At 49.5% G+C, this 14,748-nt stretch overlaps 1 protein-coding gene across 1 annotated transcript; it reads right to left on the bottom strand.

Moving 5' to 3' along the window:
• Positions 1–2,600: 2,600 nt before the first annotated feature.
• INHBB (inhibin subunit beta B) lies at positions 2,601–8,464 on the bottom strand. The gene is made up of 2 exons (XM_014871741.2): positions 7,981–8,464; positions 2,601–5,359 (listed from the first exon to the last, which is right to left on the bottom strand). Exons 1-2 carry the CDS (start codon positions 8,381–8,383, stop codon positions 4,584–4,586), a joined length of 1,179 nt encoding a protein of 392 aa, XP_014727227.1. The 5' UTR covers positions 8,384–8,464; the 3' UTR covers positions 2,601–4,583.
• Positions 8,465–14,748: the final 6,284 nt, after the last annotated feature.

Raw genomic sequence — 14,748 nt, 5'->3', positions numbered from 1 at the left:
CTCCCACCCTTCCCTGTAGAAACCACTCCATACAAAAATTATCCTTGTGAAGGATGTGTTCAGTGAGGGGTTTCCCTCTTCTCCGATGGCAGGGCAAGTGCAGTAACTAATTTTCAGCTGCTGAGTTCATTTCTCACAAGTGACAAAGCAAAGAAGGTGAGAGCTGGCAGTTTTGGAGCAGGTGTCTATTGCGTGTGGAAATATGTGATGTATGCAGAGTTAATCCGACAAGTGCTCTGTTGCATCACATCGTGACAGTCACCCTGTTCACACCATCCTCATTAACCACAGCGGGAGGTCCGGGATGGGGTTTTGCCTGTGCTAGAATATATTAAAGGGTGAAGATTCTCCAGCTCCAGAGATTAATTCTGTCACATGATAGGGGACACTGATTTAGCATTCACAGATTCGAGTTCAAAGCCTATCAAAAACAAGAGAGAGTCACCAAGTCACCTTTGGGTGGGGGGTATGGATGTGACCCAGCTGTTTTTTTAGGTAGAGTACCTAACCTGGCATAAAGCAATGAAACTGGATGCTCAGTTTTATAAGGATGGGAATGACAGATGGGGAAACCCCCAAATTTTTGAAAAGCAGCCATCAGGCCTGGGCATCTCATTTTTCATTTTTCCTGATTTCAAAAAATGCAGGAGGTGGAAGCTGCACAAAGCGGAATTCCTGCACTCCCCTGTAAAAAGCTGGCAAGAGCAGTAGCTTTGTCACATCTCTCAAAAATCAAGCCCAAACTGCCTCAGATTGGTCCCACAAAATTGAAGACTATTTTATTTCATTTTAGCCTTAGAAATCTGTGTGACAGGTTGCTGTCAGCACCAGGATAAAGAACACCTCACTGTTTGTAGAATGCCCAGAGCAGCAAGTGACTCCATGCTGCAGAAAACTCCAAGCATGTTCAGTTCACATCAATTTCTACAATGTCTTTCAAACAAAATAAAAAGGCCTGGGAGCCTGGACTATGATCCAGCTCTTCCCACTCCCAGATGATGCCCCTCACACTATCCTGATATTCATGCTTTTCCTTGCATTTCTGTTTCTGTCCCATAAACACCATGACTCTAGCTAAAAACTGAGGAGCAGAGAAGGCAGGGACGGGGAAGAAAACTGGGAAAGGCTTTTACCAAGAAAAGGGGTGCTTTTTGATGGCCTCTGTGAAAGAGTTCAGGATCCCAAGCTTGCTTGTGGGTTTGCAGCAGGATGCAGAGCACAGCTTGTTCCTGCCCCTCGCTCCCGGCCAGCCCAAGCTCAAAGCATCCTGGCTGCCAGCAGTTCCCTGTTCCCCAGGGCTGCAGGTTCAAATCCCTCACCGAGACACCCTGGTCTCCTCCTGATCACAGGAGTCCCAATGTCCAATGCAGGGTTTGGCTTTGACCCCAGGAAATAAACACTTTCAATTAAGAACGAAACCTAACTGGAGCCAGTCTCCAGGGCCCTGCATTTCAATGGGCAAGATTGCTTAATATAGCTCATTTTCTAAAGGGCTGCCCAGTATTATTTCTAATAAGTGTCATATTAGGGCAAACATGCCTTCAGAGTGAAGGGATGGGTATTAGCCACTGATTTCAAGGGGAGTTTATTGAACTCATCAGTAGCACAGCTGAATGAAAACCAGAGAGAAGGCTGATGAGAGGTGGAGCAGCAACAGTGAGTGGTTAGTGGCTTTAACAATCAATGTGCAGCTTGAGGTGGTGAGAAAGCTGTGAGATATTCCAAAAATTTGATCTGGAGGACAAAGTTCTGAGAAGCAGATTGTTGACACAGTCACAGCAAATTATTCTTCCAGGTCTCCCGTTTAACCCCAGGCCTGTGTTTAACCCCTCTCCTGTGAGGAGAGCTGGGCAGAGCTACACCTGAATGTGAATTGTAACTAGAACCCATCCTTAGCTGCATGATCTTGCTTCTTCAACACTTTCCAGGTTTCAGGGTCAGAGCTAACATTTGCTAAGTCAACAAAGGTCCTTCTGTCAGCTTCAGCTGGCATTTGCTCAGGTCTCCAGGAGGAAGAATTTATCTGTGAAGATCAATTAAATCAATATCTGGATATATGTGCAGCTGAGTACTTGATTATTTCTCAACATTTTTGAGGGCTTGTTAGTCAAAGGGAGATATTTTACTAAAAAGAAAAAAAAACCCTTTTCTTAGTGTCAGCTAGTTTTGGGGGGGGGGGGAAATCAAACTTACTATTGGTCTTTTTTTCCTGGAAGTGCTTTCCACATAACTTTTTTTACTTCTTCTAAGCAGTCAGGGAGTGACCCAGAGAAGAAGTTACATTCTTACACAGCAGGTGAACCAGGAACTTGCTGTAAATGACCTGCAGGTATGCGGAACAGCACCGTTCCTGCACCCAGAGCCCCTGCACTGCTGCAGAGAGAAAGAAGCAGATGCTTACATGTATAGACAGCAATAAAACCGGAGTGTAACATTTTTAGGATCGCAGCTGAGCTCTCAGACAAGGCTTTCTGCAATGACTAATATGACTACGGTCTAATGCGACAGTTCACCGTCTGCAGCCTATTCAGTCCCGAAAGTAAGCGGTTCCTCCAGATGTTACACACTGAAAAAGGAAAAAAAAAAAAAAAAAGCACATCCAGTTTTCAATCTTTTTTATTTATTTAAACTGTACACAAATGTAAAATACTTCAACAGCAAATCTAAGTGAAAATTGTTTGGTTTAAATTATTATGGAACAGAACCTAAAAGGAACTTTATTAAATAAACATAAAAACTGGATTTAAAGGATGCACATATTGTAATGTATTCTACAATAGTCACTTTTTTTTTTCACTCTACATTCCATGTGCGTATGGTATAGAAAAGACACTGAATAGAACAAACAGAATCCATTTTGTACCCTGAAACAATTGGTAGGCCTCGTGAGGGATTGCTCAGTATGACTACATGATATATGATGGCTTTGCCATCTCATAAAAATTATAACTAATATGTTGGCCTCTTTGGTTCCAAAATTTATGTATAATACATTTAACTGTATTCATTTTTTGCTGCTATAAAAATAACATTTTTTTTCAAATGGCAGTTTTTGACTAATCATGCAACTAAATCAGTGCAAACATTAAAAGCAATCATTCGCTTTAAAAAAGAAGCAAAAGATTTAATTTCAAGTATAAAAAAATATAAAAAAGTCATATCATAAGTCCAGTTTTGTCTAGTATGGGTCAACACTTTAAATTGCATAGCTCATGCGGCACCTGTTTACCTAGATAGTGAGCAAAGATAAGTGCACTATCAAGTACCACTTTTCAAGGCATTGAAATTTGCAAGTGCTATTATACGTGCATTCAAGCAGTTTGCAAGTGCTATGCTGTATCATTATTTTCTGATCTTTATGGCCATCCTTGACACCTCCTGGTAAGGAAATTGAAAGCACTCTCCTCTCTCCTCCTTTCCAAGACTTGTAAAAATGTTCCTCGCCTGTTATTAAACACACTGCATTTCCCAGAACGTCTCCTCTCTGTCGCTGTCACTCCTCTTTAGGGTTCATTGGTTTAGCCGTGGTGGCCACTGCTTGTTTGCTCGTCCCCACGTGACGCAGCCCTGCCGAGTCCCCCACTGAAGAACACAGATTGCAACTTTTGACTTTTTGCTCTTCGAACAGTGAGAGATGCCAACAGTCAACACAGTCCAGATATGGTATCGATTCCCTTTTCCAAGACACGGCAGGTGTAGCCAACCATGGGATGTTAGTGGGCAGTGAAAGCATCGGATCACACCAGCCCAGCTAGTGACTCCACAACGGCCAGGTGTTAGAAATACAGCAGTTCTCACATGTCTGTCCCCTTTTCTCTCTCTCTCTCCCCGACAGAACCACAAGATTCCTTGCTGGAAGTGCTGTAGGAAGAAGCGGGTATCTGTGATGTTTATGTTTAGATAAATTTAAATTAAGAGGAAGTGACTGCCTCCCAAGGCAGGTGTCCTACAGCTTCCTGTTAGACCTAAGAGGTGACAGTCGACTTTTTTTATTTCTTTTTTGTTTTTTTCAATTTTCTAAGTTTGGTCATTTTGACACCTGCGTGCAAGAATACGTTGTGTTCTCACAGTCTGTGCTTTTGCCTGAGCAAAGGGAGCTCATTTCGGTCTGGCTTTGCCGGCAGGCGGGGAAACAGCTGCTCAGCCGTTCACTCGTACTGGCAGGCATTTAGGTCCGTCGTCACTGGTCACTGACTTTCTGTGCTCATGTCCCTTTTCTGAGCTGCCTCGTGTGTGTGTGTGTGTGTGTCTGTGTGTATGAGCGCGTGTTTGTGTGCGTGCCCACATTTCGTGTGTGTGTGTGTGTGTGTGTGTGTGTGTGTCTTTAAGATATTTCATAGCATTAACTTATAAGTGATAGAATATATAAGTGTCCATGATCCACAAACTGCCACTGTCCTGACACCAAAGTGAAATGATTATTTTTTTCTTTTTTTTTTTTTTTGTCGTCAAACTTTTCCACAGTGACTTTCCAACACTGATGCCTGGATACACAGTGAAACTTCCTCCAACACCATCTTGTACGGGAATGTTTCTCTCTCTCTCTCCCTCTGTCTCTCTCCCCCCCCAAAACACACCTTAAATCAAGCACAACCACATTCTTCCACAATCATATTGGGAACGTCCCTTTTCACAATGTTGTATTCATCATCAAAGTACAGCATTGACATTGTGCTAAGTTTGGTTGGAATGCAACAGGAGTTCACGGTGCCCGGGTTCAGCCCCCGCATTCGGTACTGATTCACGACAGCGGTGTGAAAGGAGGAAGCCGACCCCGGGACACCGGCCAAGTAGGCCGGGCAGCTCCCTTCACAGTAATTCCCATAGTAACCTGATGGTGCTATGATCCAGTCATTCCACCCAATGAGTCTAAAGTCAATGTAAAACTGTTGCCTGCAACATAGATTGGTCCTGCCATCGCACTCCAGGCCTCTTTTCCGGATCCTGTGTTTGTTATCGGCGAGGCGGGCTTGCACCACTAAAAAAGGCCGGTGGGATTCCTCCCCGGGGTCCACATAAATTGGCAGCACTGAATACTCTTCACAGCCCTCACATTGAACATCCAAGTTCAGTCTCCTTTCTCCTCTCTCAAACAGAGCCTGGATCGCCTCTGTCATGGGAAAAGTGTGCCAACCACTTCTTTTGAGATCGACTTTCTTTTCAACCACATTCCACTTGTTGCTAGTGTCCGGGTCTTGGAAATAGACTTTGACTCTTACTTTTCGCCTGCTGCCTTTCTCTAAGACATATGGAAGCAGCTTCAAGTAAAGCCACAGGCTGGCTTGAACGACAAACAAGTTCTGGTTCCCTTCATTCGAGATGAAGAAATAGAGGCGGACTCTAGATGAGGCCAGATCGTCTGCAAGATAAGGAGAGATCAGCAAGATTAAGTCAAAAAGGAAATGTTAGCTTATGTGCTTTTCTGGATGCAGGGACAACGCTAGAGCACAGCAGATCGAGCGAACGGCGACGGAGCTGTGCCAGTCAGAAGGCATTCACTGCATCAGATATCCCCAATTTGCAATCAGAATTAATTGAAAAGGGGACTTCCCACAGCAACCTTCAACATCAGGCTGTAGTCGGATGTGTCAGATCCACAGACATCAATAAGAGCTTTCCAGAATATGTTTTTTCCAGAAAGCCAGATTAAAAGATGCTACAGCAGCACCTTGAAAAAGACCGGCACTAGGACTAGGACTCTGCTATCTCATCAGTTTAAGAATAGTTTTAACTTTCAGCTACCTGCCAATTCTCATGGGGAGAGCTCTTTCAATAACCACTAAAACACCACTGCCAAACCAGGGATTTTGTTTCGATTTGCACATATTCTCGTTGCGGTTTAAAGGAGAGGACTCACAAGACAGAACGGAAAATATTTCAGTAATGTGCCTGCTTGTCCAACAGATCAAGCTAACCCCCACTTAGTCTGGTAGTATATCTGCTATTATTAATCATTTCAATCTCTGCCTTTTCTCCCCGAAATGATGAACTCCCATGCGAGCAAGGCAATGAAGCGGTTGTTCCCGCTGTAACGCCGTTATTGGCTGTTCTCAATACGCTTTTCAGCAACACCAGAATTAAAGGATAGAAATTGCCACAGAAAACCAAATGTCACCAAATGTCTGACATAACCCCTTATTTGTAAACAGAAGAGCCTGCTGCATGAAATATTTCAGAAATACCAGCAGCCTTCCTGCAATTTTTGTACTGTAAGTCCTAACTAAATTTGGCGTAGGTGACAAATGTGCCGGCCTTTATGGCGGAGACCGTAATTCTGGTCCCTGAATCAAAGCATCCCAATTGCTATTTAAAATTATTGCTAGAAAGGCATTTTCTCATCTGCCCTTATCGATTTTGCTTCCGTCTGTACAAAGCTAAATGTAGATTTTTTTTTTCCTGCCTTTTCCTTCCCTAAGAATCTTTAGCATTTTTGTCAATCTCTGAATGGGATTTTTTGCGTAGTCGGTGTCTTCATTTGTTACCCTAGATGCCTTTCAAATGTGCCTCCAGAGCCCATTCAGTACCTTGTAATAGTTCAGTGACAAAAATTTTCACTGTGTTTGTCTACATTTTACATAAAGTCAATTTTGGAGGTGTTACAAAAGACAACGACTGACTGAATACCAAATGAAAGTACAAGCCCACCCCCGATCTCCCAACAACATCCTATTAAAAAATAATAACCCCCAAAATGTACACTAAGAAAACCTTTCTCATGTTAGTAAATACAGGGCTTTTTCGTAAACTGTGGCGACAGTGACAGAAAAAGAACAGTACGGTGCTGCTGCACCGATCCACATCACTTGTGTTGTGTGAGATTGTGTGCGCTCATAAATTTTGTATGTGAATATAACAAGCATATGTATAATGCAACAGATCCCATAGATACTGTAAATGTATATGCCTTTGGTAAGTGGGAGGGTAGATAAAGAAGATGAGTGGGCAGCATACAGGATAGAAAGAGATTTATTTTGTGGACAAATGATATATAGATGCCACAAGAAGATAGAGAGAAAAAAATGAACTGAGCGATAGAGCGATGAAGGAAAGGAAAGATGGGCAGATAGACAGGAGAGAGGTAATTTGCAGAGTGATGGTGTTCCAGCCAGATGTGCAAAGTTCACAGGGACAGTGGTTAAACTACTGGAAAGCTGTGCTGAAGGGATTCGGTGACACATAACTGCAATGGCTGGACTGAGATGGCTGGTACTGTGGGGATGGAGGGCAGTTAGTAAACGGACTGACAGACAGAGAGGAAACAAACACACTTGGTAGGACACTGCATGCAGTGGACAACAGATAAGGCCAATACTGCAAATGAAAGCTAAATAAATGGGAAACAAATGGAAAGAGAGGATGGGCAAATGCAAGCCTCAACAGACAGTTGCAGGCAGTGAACCAGATGAATGTGCAGGGCAGACAGACGATGCAAGGGATGCAAGAGACGGAGCGGGACAGGCAGAGGAGGGACAGTGGGACACGCAGGGACGGCGACAAGCCCCAGTACAGCTGGAAGGACGGCCGGAGGAGAGCCGGGGGCACAGAGGCTGCGGAGGGATGGAGGGACAAGAGAGGGGAGTTGCAAGGCACAACCCGGGGAGAATCCTGGGCACAGGGGCACAAGCAGGGAGGACAGGAAGGCGCGGGCAGGGCCAGGGCAAGACGGTGCGGGGCAGAGGGGAGAGCGAATGAGGCGGAGGGCAAGCGGGTGAGCTGGGCTGCCAGGTGCCTGTACCAGGCAGAAGGACAGGCAGGGTGCACAGGGGGCCAGGCAAGGGCAGCCGGGGAACTGCCAGGGGTCAGGCAGGCGGAAAGAGAAGGTGGGCAGGAGGACAGGCAGGGCGAGAGGGAAGAGTGACAGAGGTCAAGCAGGGGGACTGACAGGGGTCGAGCAGGGGGAATGACAGACGGGGCGAGGCAGGACAGGCGGAGAACGCGGCAGGGCAGGGGGGCGCGGGTGCGCGGCCGGGCGGCGCCCACCTGTCTCGGCGAAGCTGATGATCTCGGAGACCGGGTCGTGGGCCGGGGGCCCGGCGCTCGCCTGCCCGTCCAGGCTGGGGATCTCCACGCGGCCGTCCTCCCGCACCTTGCCGGCGTGCAGCTTGCGCAGCGCCGTGACCATGGCCGCCTTGGGCACGGCGTGCGTGATGTTGGGCCGGTCCCGCATCTGCAGCCGGCTCAGGATGTGCCTCTTCACCGCCTCCAGGAAATCCCCGTCCACCTTGCCCGGCTCCTCGGGCCGCCGGAAGCCGCAGGAGGTGCATGTGTCCTGCGGGGAGCCGCCGGCGGGGGCCGGCGGGGTCGGGGTGGCCGCGGCGCCCAGCAGGAGCAGCCCGCAGGCCAGCAGCGCGGCCAGCACCCCCCGGCGAGCCGCCCCGTCCATGGCGGAGGAGCGGGGGGCCGAGCTGGGGGCCGCCCCGGAGCGCCGCAGGGAGCCCGTCTGCAGGCAGCGCCGCTCCGAGCGCTCCGCGGCGCGGAGGGGGCGGTGGCAGCCAAGCTGGGGGGCCGCAACCGCTCCGCGCAGGGGGGGAGCCGCGGCGGAGGGAGGGGGCGCCCGGGGAAGCGGCGTGTGCCGCCGGGGAGGCGGAGGGGGAGGCTGCACGCGCAGGCACCGAGGGCGAACTTGGCGGCGGGGGGGGGGGAACAGGCTTGGCGTGCACGGAGAGAGCCCGGCTCCACGGGGGAGGGGGACGGCAGCAGGTGAGGGGGTGGCTGCGGAGCCCGGGGAGGAGGGAGGGGGAGCGGGGAGCGAGCCGGAGGTGCGAGGGGATCCGGGGAGCAGGGGAGAGGCGGCGCCGCTCTGCCCCGGTGCCCCGCGTCGCTTCAGAGGGGCATCCCCGGGCGCAGCCGCTCGTGGTCCATCGCTCGCTTCGGCAGGTCCGGGCGGGCCGCGGAGAGGAGCTCTCTAGTCCAGCGTCATTGAGGGGGGTCAGGGAGATAAACGAAGCAGATTTATATACAATCCAATTTATAGCCTGGAAGGAGGGGGGGAGAAATGCCACTTGTACCCCCCCGCCCACTCCGCCCCCGCAAGACAATCCGTGGGTGCAGGTCTCTGAGCAGGTCGGCTCCGCGCCGCTCGGTTGTCCCCCTTCAGCGCCCGCTGCTTCTCAACGTGCCATCAAAGTTGACCCGGAGCATAGCTGGGGAGGGAGCAGGGGGCGGCGGCCAGGGGGTGCGCGGCTGGCAGCTCCACTGTTGCGAGTCTTCTCCCCCCACCGTCCCGCTTATTATTAGCGAGATGCTTTTATTTTCGAAGCAGCGCGGAGGGTCCGGAGTCCGGCGCGGATGCGGTGGCGGAGCCCGGGGACCCCCGCCGCGGGCAGGGCAGCGCACGCTGCGCGGCGCGGAGCGGAGCGGGGAAGCGGCGCGATCCCGGCGATCCCAGGAGAAGCTGCACGGATCCACTCGGTCAGACCAGCTCTTCGGCTCGCTCCCTCGCTTGCTCTTTTAAACAATATCTCCCTTGTTGGTGGTTTGGGTTTTATTATTATTATTGTTATTATTATTTTAAGTGTGATTTTTGTTGTTGTTGCTGCTGCTGCTGCTCCAGTTAATCTGTCTCCCTCTCTGCGTCTTTTTGATCTTTCGCTCGCCTTGTGCTGGCTTGAACGCTGTGTTTTGTTTTGTTTGGGGTTTTTTGTTTTGTTTGGCTTTTTGGTTTTTGTTTTTGTTTTTTTGTTTTTCTTTTTTTACGCGTCTGATGTTCCCTCTCGGATCCGCAGTAAAAGGTCTCGGGGAAGCTGCTTGCTCCTCGTTTATCTTCTCTGATCTCCTCCTGCTAATTTTTCCCCCCTGCAAAATCACGACATTGTGGCACTTTCTACTGAAACTTTTATACAGGAGTTAAAACCACGTGGGAACTCCAACCTATAACAGAGACGCCATGGGCTCCTCACTATTTAGGAGATTAAGTTAAGTCTTTTGCCCCCTGGGCTATTACAGTAACTTCCTGATGTGGAAATATTAACTATGCTGTTTCTTTAACTCCCCCCGTCCCCTCCCTCCCTCCCTGTTCCTGCAAACACACCCACCGCACACCGGCTCGCGTCCCTGTCCCGTCGTCCGGCAGGACGGACGGACGGACGGACAGACCCCGAGCGGCGGCAGCTTTGCCCCCCCTCCCGCCCCGGGTGGGAGATGGATGCCCCCTTCTTCCCCTCCCCCGGTGCTCCTTGCCTTTTAAGCACTTGAAAGAAGAAGTCATTAGAAAGTTTACCGTCGGTTGGCTTTGCGACGGGGCGGGTTTCTGTTTGTTTGTTTGAATGGGCCGGGTAGCCGGGGCGGGTGCCGGGGATTCTGTGTGTTTTCCGTGGGGCAGGAGGGACGCGGAGCCTGTCGGAGGCAGCAGGGGGAGGGGGACCGGGGCGGCGGCCGAGGGGAGCCGGGAGGGGAAATAACGGGACCGCCGCGCTCCCGGAGCCGTGGCGCGGAGCCGGCAGCAGCGCCCGCCCTGCCCGCGCCCGGGGAGCGGGATTTCCTGCGCGCCTTCGCGGGGCAGCGCCGGGCTTCGGCGGGGGCGGGGGGGAGCGGGCACCGAGGCAAAGGGGATGGATGGCTCTGACAGCCCTCGCAGGGGTCCGGAGAGATTCCCACTCGGCTCCCGCCAGACGCCCTGCCCGGGGGCGAGCGGCCAGGGACGGGGGGCGAGGAGAGAAGCCCAGCGCACATCGGCGGCCGCGGCAGCGCCGAGGCATCACGGGCGAGGTGTCACGGGCGAGGTGTCACGGGCGAGGTGTCACCGCGGCCGCTCCGCTCCCCCACCCCGGGCCGGGCCCCCCTCGGGGCCGCGCTCACCTGCGCGGGGCCCGCGCGCGCCGCCGCCACCGGGGAAGCCTGGGCCGAGGGCGCCCCCTCTGGGCCGCGCGGGGAAGCGGCGGCGGGGCCGGGCGGGGTCACCGGGACAGCGGGACGGGGACAGCGGGACGGGGACAGCCGGCATCCCGGGCGAACCCTCCGACGCACGGGAGGACCCGGCCGTGGGGGGTTGGGAGGTTTCCGCGGGCCGGGCTGTCAGGTGCCGCAGAGGCGAGGGGCTGGGGCTGGGCAGCGGGCGGTGCGCGCTGGAGCCGGAGCTCTGCGCTGGGCGAAGGAGCACCTGGGGCTGAGCCTCCTGCCCGGGCAGCGGGGCTACCGGCCCTTCTAATCCCATCTACTTAGTCCCCCTTTTTTTTTTTTTTTTTTTTTTTTTTTAATGACAAAGAGAAATCTACCTTCAGGAATGAAGACAACTCTCAAGACCTTCATCTTTTTCACCGAGCCAGATGGTGCTTTTCAAGGGGCAGATGCAGGACCCACAAATTTCAAGCATGACAGCAAAGAAGTCCCTTCTGCTCGTTTAATTTTGTAGAAGAAGAAAAGAATAAAACTTCTTATAGATCCCTGGACTGCACTCACATGAGCGCTGTTAGCTGTCACTAATACAAGCAACTCAGGAGTGTGAAGAGGGTCAAGTGGAGGATCAGCTCATTACTGTGATTTAAGAATGGAGGGGACGAATGCTATTCTCATCATAAATATTTTCTTTCTTGTTCTATACTGCAAAAGAAAGGCATGCCATGTTGTGCTTCAAAGTCACATTGCAATCCCAATCTAATTGTTCATGTTGGATTTAATATAAACAAAGCCTAGTTGCATATACAGCTTTGTAAATCCTCAGCATCACTGGAGCTACCCTGATGAGAATTAGGTACAGTATTTCCTCCCTGCCAGTAACAGGTTTTGAATGGAAAGCCTGGAATGTAAAAAAAGAAATAATGCTAAAAATCCAATCACTCTGACATCCTGTGAGCTAATAAGAGCACGTGAATGCAACAAGCTTAGTACTTCACAGTAATTAATTTGACAGCAAAGAGCTAACAAGAAAACAACAGGCAGAGCAGTGATGACTGGTTCATAGAGGTCACTGTCAAACAAGAAATAGGTGTAAACACGGTCCGTCTCCCCTTGGAAAAAACTATTTCATTGCCCCAGTGAAAATGCCAAAGAGGGAAAATATCATGAGTTTGATGGGGGTAACAAATCTGGGAAAGTATTTCCAGCAGTAAAACAAGGTAGAGGTTTTCTTTTTTACATATGGGAATTTTTAATTATCCCTGTTACTCACTGTAGTGGCATGTTTTGGCTTTTGATTTTTTCCTCCCTCTTTCTCAGTTAGCCAAAGCCATTTTGCATATTCAAATATTGGGAAGACTTATCTTCTCTCACAATTACTAACAAACTAATACTCTAATAACCTCTATTGTTATTTAAAGTGTGTCCAACACAGCATTCTGGAGGCAGTTCTCACACATGGACTTTCTCTGGCTTCCTCCTAGAGAAGAACTTAATCAAACCTCAGCTGCTTTCAGGCAGAAGAGCCTTCGGCGAGAGCAAACAGGGTTAACAGAAAGAAATGTGCCATCTGATTTCTAATCTTGCTCAGGGAGCATGGCCTATTGATTGAGCCATAAAGCTCTGTTAATTTTAAGATTTCCTCGGCTTTCACTTCTTTCCCTTGGGCATAAACTTGTTGCTTACACATAGTGGCTGAACTATCATGGAAAGGGTAGCTTCACACTCCCCCCACTCTGCTCTCTTCCCCTCCTCCTCTCTATTCTATTTGTTCTGAGCTCATCTGCGTGAGGATACATTTTCACACACACCTTCTCAAACCGGCTGCTATTCATCTGATTCAGGGTCATGCTTTTCCATACATTAAATGCAGGAGAAAACTTGGAAGGAAATGGCTGGGATTTGTGCTTGATGGGCAAGCACACGATTAGCCAGGGAGCCCTGCTGTGAGAAAGTACAGCGTCGGAGGGCATTTTCTATAGAATCATCAAGTCTCATGACTGGAATCTTATGCCTATAAAAAGCTACTAGTATAATGAAAACAGTATAAACTGACATCCTCAGGCAGTGTAAATTGGCATGTTCCTGGGACATCCAACTGCTGCAGAATCATGGAACAGGTCAGGTTGGAAGGGACCACCCGTGGGGTCATCTGATCCCACGTCCCTGCTCAAACAGGGTCTTCCTAGATACAACTCTTTCTTTCTTTCTAACCTAGATATTTGCTTATGCACATTTTCTCAGGGGTAAGGATGCACAAGCCACTCTTGGAGAGCCCAGTCAGTGCAGCCCTGAGCTAGAAACTGAGCAGGCAGCAATGACACAAGGAAGCTCCCTCAGTGCCCTGTGTTTCCACCATGCCCTCAGTGGGACCATGAACAATTTACATTAGCGAAGGATCTAGCCCTTCACCTTTAGCTAAAGCACCTTCTATGCTCTTAAACCATTAATAATATCTATTAGGTAATCTTATTAATCCCTTTGAGGTAGGATTTTCTGTACTGTCATGATGGCTGAACTGAACAAAAGCTTCACATATGAGAGGCCTGGTTTGCACTAGAAATGCTTCCCCTTTGATAACCAGCAAATACAAGTTTTACTAGCACAAGCATCTTTTTCTGCAAGCGTTTTCCAAATAAAATAGGCTATACTGGCAAAAACACTTTTTTTTTTGCTCATATAGCTGCATCTATATGGGGGATTTTTGCACGTAGTGAAACGCAATCTGTTTTAAATGGCACTTCAGAAGAGCATTGCTATCCCACAGAAGTTTCAAGGCTAGACCTTGAAGTATATATTTCTGCCTCATATCTGAAAGAGCTTTTTACAAGGTGGCCATTGTCATCTTGCAGGAAATACAGAGAAACTGAGACACAGGGATACAGGGGCAGGCTGGGAGTGCTGTGCTCTATCTGGAATTTGTATTCATTACATTCTTTAGCTTCAGATGAAATTATGTATCCGTAATCAGACTCATTCCTCACTACACAAAATTACTTCTTGAACAACTGTGACAAAGAAAGTGGATGTTTCAAAACCAGCATAATTCTGTGTAAAATTAAAGTCCTATTGAAAATCAGATAGGTAAATGCCATTCTGAATGATCTAGACGTTTTCTGAACTCCCAAAGGTAGATGTAAGATGTAACTCATGAAAAAATAAAAACACTAAGAGGTTAATCTGGCTTCTTTGCTCCTGCCTGTGCTTCTTTAATAGAAAACTTTTTGTTAACAGAGATTTGCTCTCTAAAAGAACTGGTCTTACTCTGAACAGCACTTGGAAAAAGAGGGGTTTAGCAGACAGAAATAAAAGACCTGACCAAACTGGGAACTCTTCGTCTAAAGCAGGTACAATGAAAATCTGAAAGATGAGTCACAGAGAAATACAGTAGAGCCCTCAACAGGTTTTGAAGAGCACATATTGAATGCCAACTTTCAGCACAAGTGTCAGGCAGGATGGGGAACATGGGGGAGACAGCAGGACAGGGTGGCAGGGATATACTTACAGCCTCAGCCTCCTGCTCCCACTGCACCTGTTCAGCGCGGCTGGAGTCCCACTCCCCTCACCTCGGCTACCTTGCCATGCTTCGTGGGCAATGTGTTGACTGATTGATGCTCTTCAGGGACCCCTCCACGCTCTGGGAAGGTTTGCAGCCGAGCCCCAGGTTCACTGTGGGGAAGGAAGCGTGGCTGAATTTCGTGCCCGTGGTGCGGTGCAGTCAGGTCCCTGCCTCAGGCAGGTCCCCACACACAGCAATGTCCCTTTGCCAAAAGGGCTGACTGCAGGGATCTGCTCCAATCTCCAGAGTAAAGGGACCAAACACCATCGGGTGGATATCCCCTGTGCTATTCAAGAGCTTTCCGCTGCTTGTTGACGGCCCAGAGTATTCTTGTTTTCCTTGCACAGTGTGTCCTC

Source organism: Sturnus vulgaris, chromosome 7, assembly GCF_052056855.1.
Source record: "Sturnus vulgaris isolate bStuVul1 chromosome 7, bStuVul1.hap1, whole genome shotgun sequence".
Taxonomy (NCBI): Eukaryota; Metazoa; Chordata; class Aves; order Passeriformes; family Sturnidae; genus Sturnus; species Sturnus vulgaris.
The sequence above is the reverse complement of the archived record's forward strand: the minus strand, read 5'-3'. Positions and strand labels throughout refer to the sequence as shown.